The sequence below is a fragment of the Limanda limanda genome, chromosome 7, assembly GCF_963576545.1.
Source record: "Limanda limanda chromosome 7, fLimLim1.1, whole genome shotgun sequence".
Lineage (NCBI taxonomy): Eukaryota > Metazoa > Chordata > Actinopteri > Pleuronectiformes > Pleuronectidae > Limanda > Limanda limanda.
This window is the reverse complement of record NC_083642.1, coordinates 10,621,741-10,637,580: the sequence shown is the minus strand read 5'-3', so window position 1 is coordinate 10,637,580 and position 15,840 is coordinate 10,621,741. Positions and strand designations below refer to the sequence as shown.

The window sequence follows — 15,840 nt, the reverse complement described above, 5'->3', positions numbered from 1 at the left end:
CATGTGAGTGAACTTCTTTACACATCGAATGCATACGAATTGTTTATCGTGCAAAATCACAGACTGTAGCTTCAGTCACCTGTTTTGGGAAGGTCGCATCCCCCCCCACTCCACTCTCCCCTCTCTCTCTCCCTCTCTCTCTCTCTCCCTCTCTTTTTTTACCCCCGCAGGGAACGAGGTGAACTGCAGCGGCTGGGAGCCCGGATGGAGCAGCAGCCATTGGGGAAGTGTACGGGGCTTTAACGTTTTCTCTCTCTCTCTCTCTCTGGAATAAGAAGAAGAAGAAAAAAGACAAAGTAAAGACGAGGTACAGAAGTGAGCCTGAGACCCGCAACAGCTCCGAGACCCCCCGCACATACCCACCCCCGCACCCAGGACCCAACGGCTGCTCCCGGACCCTCGAATTGAAGTGTGGAAGTTGTGGGAGACGTGCACACAGCGGAACAGCGGAACACACACAGCGGAGGAGCTAGCCGCACAAGCTAACGCCGCACACAGCTAGCCGCGGAGCTAACTCGAGCTGTGGGGGAAGTTGCCTGTTCTCCTCTCCAGAGAATCCAGTCACAAGCTCCGGCTCTGTGCGAACCCCCGGGACCTGCTTCATGAATTATGTCTGCCACAAGCATTGACCCTCAGGTAGGAAGGACAAGGCGCCATTTACGGGGGGAGGAGGGCTGATCGCAAAGCTAAGCTAACAGCTAACGTTGACGATTTACTGGGCTACGGCTATTCCTCGGAAGAGCTAGCTAGCTACCTGCTCTGGCCGGTGCTTGTAGCTAGCAGGTTAGCAACATTCCGGGGAAACGGCTTCACCTTTTACTGAGCGTTTAACTGAAGCGACTCCATTGTATTTGACTGAAATAATGTTCAATGCATCTTTGTGTGAATCTGTTGTATTAATGGCGTCGACTTTAGCAGGAATGAAAAGCCTCCTGCTCTTCCTGAATACGTGAAACCTGAAGCTAACGACTGGAAGCTGAAGCTAACCCCTCTCTTGTCAACCACAACTTTTAATGGAAGAAGCCTCAAAAGCCTGCTCGATATCCCACCACATGTTCCCAGCGTGTTGTTTTTCACTTCATTACAAGATGTGTTTACACAATCAACGCCATTTAAAGGGAGAAGGGGGGGGGGGGGGGGGTTCGTTAGTGAAAGTAAGGCAAAGTTGTTCGTGAATCACAGTTGTGGTTGTTATCGTGCAATACTCCAAATAATGTGTGTATCTCCTGCAGCCCACTGGTATTTGAACTCGTTTTTAGCGTTACCTGAATGTTTTGCTTCTGCCAGTGTCTAGACAATATGTGAAGCTGCATTGTGTGGTTGTGTGTGTTTGTGTTAAATCTCAAACGGTGTCTTCCATGTTTCCTCTTTCCATGTTGCAACCTGGATGCAGAGATCAAAAGGACAAGCGTCTAAAGGTGAGTGGAAATATCACTGAACATCTTTTCCACCTCATGTTGTTTGGATCTACAGTTCATTCTCCACTAAATACACCAGCCCATCATGGACTCACACTCCGGCTCGGACACGCATCTCTTTCACACTACAGCAAATTACATTTTGTATTTTCCTTGCATCAAATGTTGGGGTCTTTTGTACAAAATGATCACAAGGTACAGAATCTTGTGGTGTGGCTTTTCTTTTCAAGTTAATCTTCTTTCATCACCATCCACATTATTTAGGAGGGAGTATCTTCTCTGAAATAATTTGTCTCGCTCTAGAATGAATTATATTCATCAGATGTCAAATATGAATACCGAGCACAAACCATATTGAGCCGGGACACCAGTGGAAATAATAGTGTTTGCAGAGACATTGAAGAAGAGCATCTACCATGTTATTTAAAGGGCAGGTTAATTTTAGAAACCTCTCATTATCACAAACCTCCAATCATGGGGAACGGACTCATTTCAGTTTCTTTGTCAATTGACAGTATCCATGATGAGAGGATATATTGTCGTGTAAGCATTTTTTCGGCCCTTGCACAATGGTGGTGTATAAAGTCTGTGAAGAACTGGCATTCACAGTTATAATTTGCAGAGATATTCCATCCAAATCTGTCTTTTGAGTACAAAGCAAAGCCCTGAAAGATTTCTTTAAAATGTCTGTAATTGCTATTTCACAGAGAGTGGAGTTTGTGGTCAGCTTGACTTCTAGTAGATTGTCAGAAAACTCACACTTGCAGCACAAAGCACCTGGCTACTGTCCCTGGCTGTAGCAGGGATATTTCAATCAAATCAGAAAATGTGGATAATTAAACTTGGTTAGTCAAACTGATCAGTGACCAGGGAAAGAGTTCTGAGGAATGGAATAATGGCAGACAGGCGCTCTAGAGCCAGTGTCCTCACGTCATTTTGACAAAAATAGGACCTGAAGACGGGGTCATTTATACTTGGCAAACATAAGGCTGAATGGAACTCACAAGGAAAACCGTTGTGAAATACTTACTATCTCCTAATTGATTCACAAGGTTTTGGGTCCCTAAAATATCAAAAATCTGCAGTACCTTTTGAACAATTAACACACAAAACCCCCAAAATACTTATTTTACAATAGATTATAGAAGGAGCTGGAACAAGCAAGTTTATGGTATGTTAGCCATAAAAAGCACTTATACCTCCTGATTATAAAAATGGTTTGTCCATTAATCAGCTAATGGATTAATTGACTGATCAATTTAGCTGCAGTGCTTTCAATATGTGAAGACGCAAACAACACACGTTTAAGTTCACCATTAACGTTTCATTCTCAAAACATCATCTGCTGAGTGTTGGTCGGTTACTCATTACAATTAGTGCTGGCAACTGTTTTTGTTATGGCCTCGTAATTATATTTTATATGAGGTTCGTCTCATTTTTGATTTACTGCGGTTGGTTTAGACGGTGGAGTGACACTGTAGTCGTTTTTCAGACATTACTCCCTGGTCAATTCCAGAGAATTGTCTACAGAGTTTACCCAGAGAAACACAGCAGGAGGTTTTCAGGCAAGAGGTGGAGCAGCCGATTGTAGAAGGCAGACACAGGAAGTAACGCGATTTGGTTTGAAGCAACCGACATCTTCATCGATGTTGTCTTCATGTGTGTCATCGCTTTTCACCGGGAGATATTCGTTTACATTTTGTTTTCATTTTTGCATCTGTTGCGTGTTAGAAGCATCATCAACTCCCCGCACTCGCTCACAGTGAATCCAGCTGGGGATCGGCTGCTGTGTTCACACATCTATTACTATTATTATTTACCAATAATGTGATGGTGAATTAAAATAAATGAATCTCAACATAAATCAATGTGATCAATATTTGAATGGTGTTCCGTAATCGCAGAAAGATGATCACAATGGCCGCTGTTGCAGTCTGTACCTTTTTTAAACTAGGCTCTGTCTTCCCTACATGTATGTTTAAAATCTTAATTGTGTAATCTTTATTTTGTTGCAGTGCAAAATGGTTCACTGCATCAGAAGGAGACTGTCCATGACAATGACTTTGAGCCTTACCTCACCGGTCAATCAACTCAGGTAAAACTCCATCTGCTGAGAATTGTTACGAAATAACACACAGTTAAAACCAATACCACATTCTTTATAAGGATATTTTCTCTCATTGATGTATACCTGTGTGCACAATGGCACTGTGAGAATAAATGTACCTTCTAATTACTTAAATGAATTGTTGAGCATTAAACGAGACAAAACTCCTGTTATGTGTAAAATAGTAACCTTTATATGGACAGCACACATTTGTAGAAGTATAACATGATCTGATTAGTGATGTGAATAGTTTTGAATTCTATTCTCAGTTAAATTATTGAATATTTCTACAATCGATACCAAGTAAATTAATCATTAATGTTCAAACTGGTGATGAAGATATGTTCTATACAATAGGACTTGCAGTTTAATTTACTGAGCTGTTTCAAATCAAAGTGTAAGACGATTGCTGATTTTGTGATTCTGCTGATCTTCCTTCATCCAGAACAACAGCTACCAGTCCATCACCGACCCCTACCTGTCCAGCTACTACGCCCCCTCCATTGGATTTCCGTACCCCCTCAGTGAGGCTCCCTGGTCCACAGGAGGGGACCCTCCTATTCCATACCTCACCCCCTACGGAGCCTTAAGTAATGGAGACCATCATTTCATGCCGGACACGGTGTTTGGCCAGCCGGGGGGCCTGGGCAGCAGCATCTACCCCCACCGGTTTAACTTTTTCCCTGAAAATCCTGCCTTCTCTGCTTGGGGCACAAGTGGCTCCCAGGGCCAGCAGACTCAAAGTTCAGCTTATGGTGGCAGCTACAGCTATCCCCCCAGCTCCCTGGGGGGTACCATGGTGCCTGATGGTCAGACGGGCTTTCACAGTGACACCCTCAACAAAGCCCCTGGTATGAACAGCCTGGAGCAGGGCATGGTTGGCCTGAAGATCGGAGGGGATGTCACAGGCCAGGGGTCCGGCATCAAGGCTGTGGGATCTGTGATTGGTGGACCTGCAGTGGCCACAGGAAATGGAGCCACACCTATTGGCATGCCCCCACCTAAACCCACCTCCTGGGCCTCCATTGCCAGCAAGCCGGCCAAGATGCAGCAGCTGAAATCTAAGGTAAAGCCAGGGATGACCAATCTAGGAGGAGCTCTGCCCCCGCCCCCCATCAAACACAACATGAACATTGGGACCTGGGACAAGGGCCCAGTGAATAAAGTAGCCACGGCTCCGATGCAGCAGCAGCAGCATCTAGGCATGCCTCATGGGATGTCTCATCAAGCCGCCATGCAGCAAGGACCCATGCAGCCCCCTCACCAGTCGATGATGCAGCCCCAGATGCAGCCTATGGCCTTACAGCCCCCCCATCATCATCATCAGCACCATCAACCTCCACCTCAGCCCTACCAAAACCACACCCAGCCCCCACCACCCCAGACCCGCTGGGTGGCCCCACGCAACCGTAACCAAGGTTATGGGCAAGGGGGCCCCTGCCCAGACGGTAGTGGAGTGATGGGTGTGGTTTGTGGTGGGAACATTGGCCCCCAGTCTTCTGCCAACCAGGGCCCTGGTGGAGAGTCCCATCCAGTGCTGGATAAGCTGCGTGCCAACCACAGCTACAATCCCAAGGAATTTGAATGGAACCTGAAGAATGGGCGTGTCTTCATCATTAAGAGCTACTCTGAGGACGATATACATCGCTCCATCAAGTACTCGATCTGGTGCAGCACGGAGCACGGCAACAAGCGGCTGGACTCAGCCTTCCGGGCCATGAATGCTAAAGGTCCTGTGTACCTGCTGTTCAGTGTCAACGGCAGCGGTCACTTCTGCGGTGTGGCAGAGATGCGCTCACCAGTGGACTATGGCACCAGTGCTGGTGTTTGGGCACAGGACAAGTGGAAGGGCAAATTTGACGTGGACTGGTTGTTTGTTAAGGATGTGCCTAATAGCCAGCTGCGCCACATCCGCCTGGAGAACAACGACAACAAGCCAGTGACCAACTCACGCGACACCCAGGAGGTTCCTCTGGAGAAGGCCAAGCAGGTGCTCAAGATCATCGCTACCTACAAACACACCACCTCCATCTTTGATGACTTCTCCCATTATGAGAAAAGGCAGGAGGAGGAGGAAGAGGTGCGTCAGGTGGGTAAAGTTACCTCACCATTTTACTTTTAAAATTTCTTTGGCACCTTGAGTAGAGTTAGTGTATCTAAATATATTTAATATTAACTGACTGTTTTGTGTTTCTTTTGTTCTTGTCTATTTCCTCTTTACTCGCTTCTTTTGACAGACCTTTGAACCTCCTCCAATACAAAGCCGCTCTCGGTTGGATCAGGTAAAGAACTGTCATACATCTTGCTGTCATTACAACAGTAGTGTTACGTTTTTTTTTCTGAAATTCATTGAATATTATTCCTAATTGTGTTTTTAGTGCAGTTAGGGTGACAATTTTGATAATCTGATATTTTATTTCTGCCTTAAATGGATACATTCAAAATTTACTACAGTTTACTGTGCTGTTATCGGTTTCTATATCTAATTATGTATTTTGTTTCTTTCCCAACAGGAGCGCCAAAACAGGAATAAACAATAGAGGACATTTATCCTTGGCTTGATCAACAGTTAAACTAGGACTTTTGATTTAAGAGACAGAAGAATATGAAAATGCAACCAAGCCCTTCATTTTTTTTTTCTCTATTTAATCCTGGTGAATCTCTGCCATTGTTGAGACTTGTGCTTTTTTGCCCCATACACCACCCACTTCTTGTGCAGGGATAACAAGCTGATTTAATGTATTACCAAGCCGCCACCACCCTCTTTAGTTCAGCTTTTTTTCTTTTTTAAATATTTTTCTTCCCGTTCAAGCTCGTACTCTTCTCTCACCACCAGACTGGTTTTCTCTCTACTGCTCCCACCCCCTCCTCTTTCCAATTGAATCAGGGTTTGACTGCACCATGGAGGAAAAAAAAAATCTGCCACTTTATATTTCAGTACAATCAGGAACGGAGGTGTCCTGCCCCTATTTGTCCATGTGGGGGCAACATTGCCATGCTTCAGAGTTTTAACTGTGCCAACAGGGTTGGAGGATCCCAAAGGCAATGTCGGACTTGGAACTGTGCGATATTAAAACTTCAATGATTTATCTATTTTTCATTCAGATCGACAAAATCTCTATTTTTTGGCTTACTACTGACAATATTCATTTCAGAAAGCTGTTTTCTGGAGCCTTAATGTTTTTTTTTCCTAATTATTGGTGACTTCTCAAAAGAACTGCTCAAAACAGTGACACTGCTGGAGAAATCAGGGATAGTGTGAAGTCACACGGGACTCGAGACTTTTCAGAGGAGGAATTGCAAAGGCCTCTGGGAAAGAAATAACGGATGTTTCCTCCACAACCAGAACTCTCAACATTTAAATCAAAAAATTGTACTATTGACATCCTTCACACCCCCTCTGCTTTGCTTTCTTCTTGTTGTTTGTCTTAAAGGGATCTTTTGTATGTTTCATCAGGAGATTCTGCTTGTGTACGCAACCCAGTCTGAGAGAACTGTCGCATCCACCATTTTAAATTGTTTTATAATCAGTTGAAAATGAATTGTCGCTTTTGCATTTTTGTTCCACAAAATGGGGGGAGGGTTCACATGTTTGTCCATTCACCATCATTCTGTCTTAATCCTGTTTTTTTTGTTTTTCCTTTTCCTTGAATTTGGTTTTGCTAAGTCTATCATGTTGGTCGTAATGCTAAGCTTTAACGTAGGAGCCTATATATTCATGGAGAAAGCCTAAAAATGTATAACCTAAAAATTAATGTAACTGATTTACTATCACGTAAGAAAAAAATAAGAATGAAATGTGGTTTCTGTGTGTTTTTTGGTTGTTGAAAAAAAAAATATTGTTTGTTGTAGACTGAATCCATTGATTATGAAACGGTAAAGTACTTTCAGGTATGTTCATGGAAAAAAAAGATAAAAGTTAAAAGAACAAAAGTCACTAATAGATGTGTGTGCCATGCATGGCAAGCTGCAATATAGTAAGTCTGCTGGAAACGAGTAGGTGAGTGTAAATGTTGTGGAGTCCCTGAAAGGACGGTGCCCCCCCCCCCCTGTTCTCGTTTCTGTCATGTCAGGGCGTTCAAAGCCAGAGGACAGTTTATTCGTTAAGGAGCATTTGAGATCAGCAGATTTTCTCGTGATTAGTTTGAGATCGTTACTTCAGTATTTTGTGGATCGTGAGGTTATGTTGCGGAGGAATAAGACGTGGATGTCTTTTTCATACAGGGGGATCTTTTCTTTTGTCACATTTTGTTTTATTCCTTTTTACAAGTTTAAATCTGATGTAGATTAGAAAAAACAAATCAGTTATTTTGATCCCAATTGTTGACTGTTTTTGTTTGAAATATTTCAGTTAAAAACCGATAGTAATGACAGTTGCACCTGTTCCGATAATGTGGCCTGGACTCATACACATGAAGCTGTTTGGTCTTTCCAGATTATGTCAGACAGTGTGTGCTGTATGATCCATCTTGATTATAACTTTGAGATGGCAGGAGAACTGCACTTTGCTTAACCGTTTGCTTCAAGGCCGTATTTCGAGATGTGTGAAGCTGCGTTGTATTTTGTACTTGGCCAGCGTCCCCCCCCCCTCCTGTAATGTAGAGAACGAACCTCTGACAGGATCCTCCCTTCTCCATCTCTTTCTGTTTTTTACCTGCACTAATCAATAGCTAGGTTGATCCAAGCAATACGGTGAATGCCCTTCATGTGTTTGCCTTCACCAACACCTGCTCTCTCCATCCGGCACAGAGTCAGGGGGAGATGAGAAGCTAAAAGGATGCCACCGATAGCGCAGTCCACGGCCGTCTTTGCCTCAGGAAGCATGAGCTGGTTGTGATGATTGTACAGGGCTTTACGTGCACGTGAATGATAACTGTCAGAAGAGGTTTGCTGCAATAGACGGGATGTCAGACTAGCCATCAAAGTATATGTCTCAACACTACAAAAGGATTAATGACCTGAAATATTAAACATTGATTATCTTATAGACCACAGTTGTAGTGGCATAATAACTTGTTCAAAAGAGCTATCTTGGTTTTTCTTTCTAGAAGAAATGGAGCCTTAATAAACTGTCCATTAAGAAATTACTTTGTGTTGCTCTCGTGAATTCTCCAGTAAGTAACCAGTCACCGGTAGTGACCTTCTACACAGAGAGGAAGCTCTGAGGGGCAGCACCAGCTCTTAAATGTCACTGAAAGGTTTTCCAGCCTGGAACTGTTTTTGTGTTGTCTTATTCCATCATGCTGTTACAGTGGACTGTAAATACTCTCTTCAAAGCACGCCTCCGTTTCCACAGGCTCAAGAGGTCGTCTACAGAATGTTAACATGGAGATGTTGCTGTAGCCCCAGATAAACCTTTATGGTATTTAAAAATCATTTAAATAGGAAATTTGACATTATAGATGCTATTTTAACTAGAAATTTAAAGATTAGTGTTAAATTCAGCTATATGTTTCCAAAATATATTTTTGATAATCCAGTTTTCTAGCCTGAGCCGACCTAACACAGATTTACAGCTAAATACATTTGTTCCTTTGCTCGTTTATCAGAGACTTCTTTTCCCTCCTTTTCTGGACAGGAGCTCTCCATGGTGCTGATCTCAGCTGGAGGGAGGGCTGTGGGACGTTTTGAGTCACACAATCAAGAAAAGAGCTCAATCTAGTATAAACACACTGTAAGTGATCAAATGGATACAGAGATGTTCTTATGATGTAAGACTTAAGTGTCGTAACGTTTTATTCCGATAAGGATTCCAGGAGAATCGTCTTCAGATCAGCAGAGCAAGTCCTTTAAAAAATAAAATTTAAATTAAAAAAAAGGTCAGATGTATTTATGTAATACTGCTGGCATGTACAGTTCCTCTTAAAATAACACAAGAACAAGCAGAAAACTCAGAGCACCTCAGGCTTTATTTGATGTCACATCATTACAAAGGATGCATCCAACTGAGACATAACATACGCAGGCAATGTCACATTTAGGCTCCCTGCTCTATAGACTCCTAATATTACCCTAACTCAGTGGAGCAGACTGTGTATAACATTTACACAGAATATGACTGATTCCACACAATAAGGTTATTTATTTGACCTCATGCTAAACTTATTGGTTGAACAGTCTCTTGTAAATTGTTTTTTTATATATTTATAAAGGCCTAGTGACCACTTGCAACAGAGAACCCTATATGGGAACACAAGTATTGAATAATCTAAATAATTTTAGTACATTAAAGTCACCCATGTGGGAGACAGAAACAGCTTTTGATCAATTTCCCCGTTTGGGTTTAATTTGATGATTGATGTGTTTTGTCCCATAATTATTCAAAAATATGTGTCGAAGATCCTCTATTAAAACCATATTTTCTCTGCGATAAATTTAATTCGACCGCATGCATTTCCATTGAGGTTAAACCCTAATAGACTATGTGGTTAGATACAAATTCTGGTGAATTTAATACTAATGTAAAGTGAAAGTTACTGTAACTGATCGAGTAAATATCTTTAGTCTAGTTTATCTGGTCACGTTTCGTATAAATCCCTTCGACCTGTGGTGGGCTCCAGCGTCCACCATGCATTGACAGAAGGACGCCTGTGGGTGGCGTTGAATCACGTCCATTTCTATATGTTGAGTCCATCCGACTAAACCCTGCAGACACCGTCAGATCATGTCCCTCCACAGCTCCTCATCCTGGGGGCCTGAGGTTTGAGCCTCACTGTGAAGGTTTTGCCGGACCTTCGTATGGAATTATACATAATAGACACAATTCAACTGAATCTGAAGCCCACACAGCCTCAATGATGATTGATGATGATGGTGAAATATTATAAGCTGTCACAATACGACTGTAACAGAGTATAGAGGGTGTCACACCACCTCCTGAAAAGATTTAGCATGAAACCAATGACAGCGGCGGGTGTTTACATTATCGGACAGTCTTTCATTTGTAGGCAGGCTTTGTGGCCGGTGCGTCAGATCCATTAGCCCCTTATCGCCTCTGCTTGGATACATTTACACGAAAAATATAAATTATTATTACCGTTAATACTACAATTACTATTTTCATATATTAACTGATATTACTGAGAGTAGAGACATTTTACCTGATGATAAACTGATACATATATCAAACCACATACACTTGACTTGAAATTATGCAAACCTTAAGCCAGGTCCAAAATTTAAAAAAATAAAGTAAAGATGCGGGAATAAACCGGCTTCCGTGGATTTAAGCGTTTCCTCTCCGTGTTCGTGTGGAAGCCAGAGGACGGTCAGTGACCTCAGCTGGAGAAAGTCCAACTCTTTACGTAAACCTGCGTCTTTTTTCTTCTTCTTCTTCTTCTTTTTTTGTGGATGACTCACACATTTGTTACCGAACCTGCGGACTCGAGCTCTGATTTAAAAGTTAACTGGCACTAACCTCATTCCAGAGCCTATTAAAGTGCGCATTGCGCCCACACAAGAACACACACACACACACACACACACACACACACACACAGACGCACAAGCAGGGCGCGCGTCCACATGCATGCGATCGAGTACGCGCAGCTGAGTGACATGTACAGCAGTCGGTTTCCTCCTGCAGCTGTGGTTTGCCGCCAGGCCCCGGATCCTGGAGCACGAAGGGCCACAGGAGCGACCCGGAGCCTGCGGCCTTCCAGGGGGACGTTTACGCAGAGAACAAGATGTGATGCTGTTGCAGATTCCTCTCTTGGCATTCACCGCGTGCCTTAATTGTATGGACATTAAATCAAGGTCCGCTGTGAACACGCAGAGTGACAACCCTGTCGGAAAGTCGCCTTCCTCCTCAGCCCGCAGCCTCTGACCCTGTCCGACTCAAACCTCCGCATCTGCCGCCAAGGAGGAGGCAGGACTGCAGGACCGCGCTTTAAGTAGCTACAGCTCCCGGTTCCGTGCACGCGCTCGGGCACACACACACACACACACACACACACACACACACACACACACACACACACACACACACACACACACACACGCACGATAGTCTAAAGCCGATTTTGCAACATAATCAGGCCCGCGCACACGCTCCTGTAGACACTCACATCTCAAGCACATTCCTCTCCTCCTCCTGCGCCTCTCCGGACTCCACGCAAAGAAATATTGACACCACTGCGCCACAGCTCCACACGACCCCCCCCCCCCCCATCAGCTCACAGCCCATCACGCAAAGCTTACAGCTGCAAAAAAATAAAAAATAAACTTGTTATCGACACAAAGCATCTGCAAAACACATCTAACCCCTGAGAGTCTGTGGCTGTGCGTCTTTACGCATCCCCTTGGCACGGTCCCTCCCTCGCACAGAATGACAGCTGAAGCTACACTCGGGCTCTCTCGCTTTGTCCTCCCGCAAAAACCTCTCGACCTACACAACACGGGCCTGAACACCCCCCCAAAAAAAAACACACACAAAGGCAGGAGTGGGGAAACAGGAGCAAGCAGCGTTGGCAGCGCGTCACGCAGGCATACATCCCACTGAGCAGAGAACTGTGTGTTCCGTTCACCCGGGGCTGGAATGATGCAGTTCCCCGGTTTGTCCACGATCAACGCCCTCTCGATGCCTCCTCTCATGCAGCTGACACACAACTACACAATCCTACTTTTTCAAATTCAACAACTGAAAACCCAGCTCCTCGCTCCTCTATGCGCCACTCAGCTCTCTCTCTAGCTCATCCCTACAGCCGGCTGGGGGTCGGGAGGCTGCGTTTCACGTGTTGGAGGTGGGATAAGGGGGGGGGGGCGTCTTCTTTGTCTTCAGGAAGGTCTCTCTCTCTCTCTCTCTCTCTCTCTCTCTCTCTCTCTCTCTCTCTCTCTCTCTCTCTCTCTCCAACAAGAGTCAGTCGGTTCCTTTATCTTCGTGTCTTTTTTAATCTGACCCATTTCAGGCACAATCCAGCCCTGGATGCTTGCCCCCCCCTCTCTCGCTCCTCTCTCTCTCTCTCTCTCTCTCTCTCTCTCTCTCTCTCTCTCTCTCTCTCTCTCTCTCTCTCTCTCTCTCTCTCTCTCTCTCTCTCTCTCTCTCTCTCTCTCTCTCTCTCTCTCTCTCTCTCTCTCTCTCTCTCCCGGGCTGTGTGATCCACTGTCTCCCGGATTAGAGCGCCCCTCTCTTCCCATCCTAGACAATTGCGAGTCTCCGCTGATTGGGCTTCAGCGCAAGAGGATTACATGGGCGCACAATGACGTCATGGCCCAGGGCCCAACCCCCCCCTCCCACCCCTCTCTCTCTCTTTTCTCTCTCCCTCCCTCCCTCCTCACCTCCCCCCCATTAAAACCAAATCCTCATCAGCCCCAAATGTCCTTGAAACCACCGGCCTGACTTTCTGCACCGGGCAGCCGGTGGAAAGGCCTGACACGGTTGGTATTTACTAACAACTGCAATGTCGCCTGTAGCCAGAAGAAGCCCGAAATAACATGGCAGCTCCAATGTGGCCTGTGTGTGCATCTGAGCACCAGCACCGAGCAGGTTGGACCCAGACAGGTGCATGGCCAGTGGCTCACTGATGCCCTCGGACCAGCGTTGCAGACCTTGGCTCTGCAGTCGGGGGTTTTGTGTCAACCTGTTTCCAAAAGGCCCCAAATGAAGTTTTCCTCACAGCTAACACTCAGCACATGGCCTCCTAGCCTCTACGGTTGAATTAGATGTAGGCCAAGGTTACTAAAAAGTGGATGAATTTCCACTTTGCAGATTAAACCATCAATTGGAAGTAAATGTAGTAAATTCGCCCTTCAACACGTTTTGACAGGCCCCTAATCCGCATGCTATTCGTGTCCATGGAGCCTCATGCTACATCCAGACAGAATTGAATCATTGGCAAAGCTGCAAATAGTGTCCTGTCATCCCAGATGGTCAGGACTAAAACTGCAAGTGTCCATCACTTTTTAGTTTGCATAAATTGCAGAGTTGGAAAAACACGTATAGGCTATTTTGTGGTGGTGGTGCATTATTTCCCTACAGCCCAGCACCTAAAAATTATGATAAATCGTTGTAAATATTTACCCCCGTCCTGGGCTTTGACTTTGGACCAACACAATTATCTTGTTAGTTTTAGACATGTTGACTTGTACATTCAAACCCATTTCTTTGGTGTTATGACTGTACTTTGGGCCTAAATAGCTCCTGGTTGTCAGCTGCTCTAAATGCACGTCTCTAGTTTTCTTTCAGATATTTACAAATCAGTTTTTTTCTTCTCTTTTTGCTTGTTGCCTCTGTAATGTCCAGTCTCCAGATGCACGTATTTCAAAAGGAATTATGAATATTCTTCTTTTTATCTGATGTGTCCACCAAGAGGCCTTTCATCAGTTTTTTTCTGATCTGTTCATTTAATTATTTATTTATCTTTCTATGTATTTATTTGTTTTATCATAGTGTGGTTGCGTATTCTGCTGCTTAGCATCAATTAATGCAATTCAACCTATAATTTCCCAGTATTTTTTCCCCTCAGTGAGTCATATATTACATTTAAATGTAGTGATTCCACTCAAATCCTTCAGGGATATATTGATTTCTGTCCCGAAAGAAAATGTCACTGGATTTTCAAATGTCTCTCCCTCCTTCTGGAGTCTCTACCTCCCACTGTTGGCTGAACAAAGAGACCGAGAGGAGGAACCCTCAGCGGCGTTTAGGACGAAACCCTCGCCCCCTTTGCGCCCATAATGGAGCCTATAGACTCGCAAATGTTGTTCCTTTAAAAACAAATGCAATTATCCTCTATTTTCACTTCCCTGCCTATTGTCTGATCTCAGCTTGCGTCGCAATCTACATCTCTAAACCCGTTTCCTGCCTCCCCAGATTAACGCAAATCATTTGTTAGGCCTGTTGGTGCCCCATCGCCAAAGAAAAGAGAAAACGCAGCAGCAGTAACCCAGCCTGCACCGCGGCCGTGCACCTGCTACAGGAGAAGCGTCCTCGGTCCAGATTTACTGATAAATCCACGACGGGCCGGACTCACAATCCTTTGTTCAGTTTGTCCCAGGCGTCACCGCACGTATCCTGCAGCCATGCTCCAGCTACGAGGCTCCATCCATCACACCTTCTCTCCATTTTGTGCCTCCGCGGGCCTTCAACTGTGCAGCAGCAGCAGCGTGTCCCGGCCGGGTTCGGTGCACGACGAGGCGAAGAGAGAGAGAGAGAGAGAGAGAGAGAGAGAGAGAGAGAGAGAGAGAGAGAGAGAGAGAGAGAGAGAGAGAGAGAGAGAGGCTGCGAGTTGAGTCGCAGTTTGAGTATTTTTTTTTCCTCCTCTTCCTCTCCACATCTCTGCCGAGCGGCCTCCACGTCTTAAGCTTGAATGAAGGGGGGAGTTGTCCCTGTGCATTACAATGACATTCAGGCCCCCATTCATTCAGCCACTGTCTAACGGTCTTTGGATGGCAAATGCAACCCCATCGGGGGGTCGCAGCCCCCTCATTACACCCCCCCAATCCCAACACGCAGCCCCCCTACAATAGCGCCAACAAAAGAGAGAGGAGAGTCGGCCCCAGTTGTGCAGGCTGCTTTTGGGGGTACTCTGGGAAAAAATATTCCTGCGCATTTGAATTCATTAAGGAACGTGCCGCTGGTGGAGCTTCGTGTAGAGTCGTCACCCGAAAGCATTTCAAAATAAACGTGTGTGCTGATGGGGAAATGTCTCTGCGTGTTTATAGCGGAGATTCAGTGCACCAGCCGCATGTTTAACCATTTAAAATACAGGTTCAATTCAGGGTTAATGGAGGAAGCTGAAGTTATCTGCTTATTGTGTCTCGGTTTTGCGTGTGAAGGCAACACATGCGGCTCCACAGTCCTGTGAAATGCAGAGATGGCGCAAACAGCCGAGTTAAACAGTGCAAGAGGGACAAAATGCGCAATTACGCACGTCCCTGGGAAGTTGGTTTGTGTTTCCCCCTCTGCGCAAAATCACACCAGAGACACAAAGCACAATTTAATTCAAAGCGATGCATTTGTAAACGTATAGCGCAATATGCGTGTGAAATAAAATAGAGCAATGGATGTGTCTTTTTTCAGAAAAACAAAAACGAGAGGAATTTAATTACGTGCGTTTAAAATTTGTGATTTAAAAAAAAAATCTAGATCTGCAGCACAATACGAGCAAACAATCATCTTATCTGAACTCAATTAAATGTCCTTGTTGTCACGTATATGAGAGATCTTTTAGTCTAATTGTAAAAATATTACTCAAATTGAAACATACAAATAATAACAATAATACAGTTAAATGTCGATGCCAGGTTAAACAGCGTTGGAGGAACTGGAGAAGCAACTTTCCCAGGGAAATCATACCGATTTCCGAAATGCTGTTG

General features: G+C 44.7%; 1 protein-coding gene across 2 annotated transcripts; it reads left to right on the top strand.

Annotated features, from left to right (window-relative positions):
- The first annotated feature begins 204 nt into the window (after positions 1-204).
- LOC133004974 (YTH domain-containing family protein 1-like) lies at positions 205-8,612 on the top strand. Of its 2 annotated transcripts, none has more exons than XM_061074557.1 (6): positions 205-636; positions 1,394-1,418; positions 3,434-3,513; positions 3,971-5,605; positions 5,763-5,807; positions 6,039-8,612. In XM_061074557.1, exons 1-6 carry the CDS (start codon positions 610-612, stop codon positions 6,063-6,065), a joined length of 1,839 nt encoding a protein of 612 aa, XP_060930540.1. In that variant the 5' UTR covers positions 205-609; the 3' UTR covers positions 6,066-8,612. The 2 variants fall into 2 exon arrangements, with proteins under 2 accessions (XP_060930540.1, XP_060930539.1); XM_061074556.1 differs by having other exon boundaries at positions 3,971-5,614.
- Positions 8,613-15,840: the final 7,228 nt, after the last annotated feature.

Coding starts and splice junctions, on each gene's coding strand:
- LOC133004974 (XM_061074556.1), top strand. CDS start 610: ATGTCTGCCACAAGCATTGACCCTCAG. Junction 637..1,393: donor CCACAAGCATTGACCCTCAG/GTAGGAAGGACA, acceptor ACCTGGATGCAG/AGATCAAAAGGACAAGCGTC. Junction 3,514..3,970: donor TCACCGGTCAATCAACTCAG/GTAAAACTCCAT, acceptor TCCTTCATCCAG/AACAACAGCTACCAGTCCAT.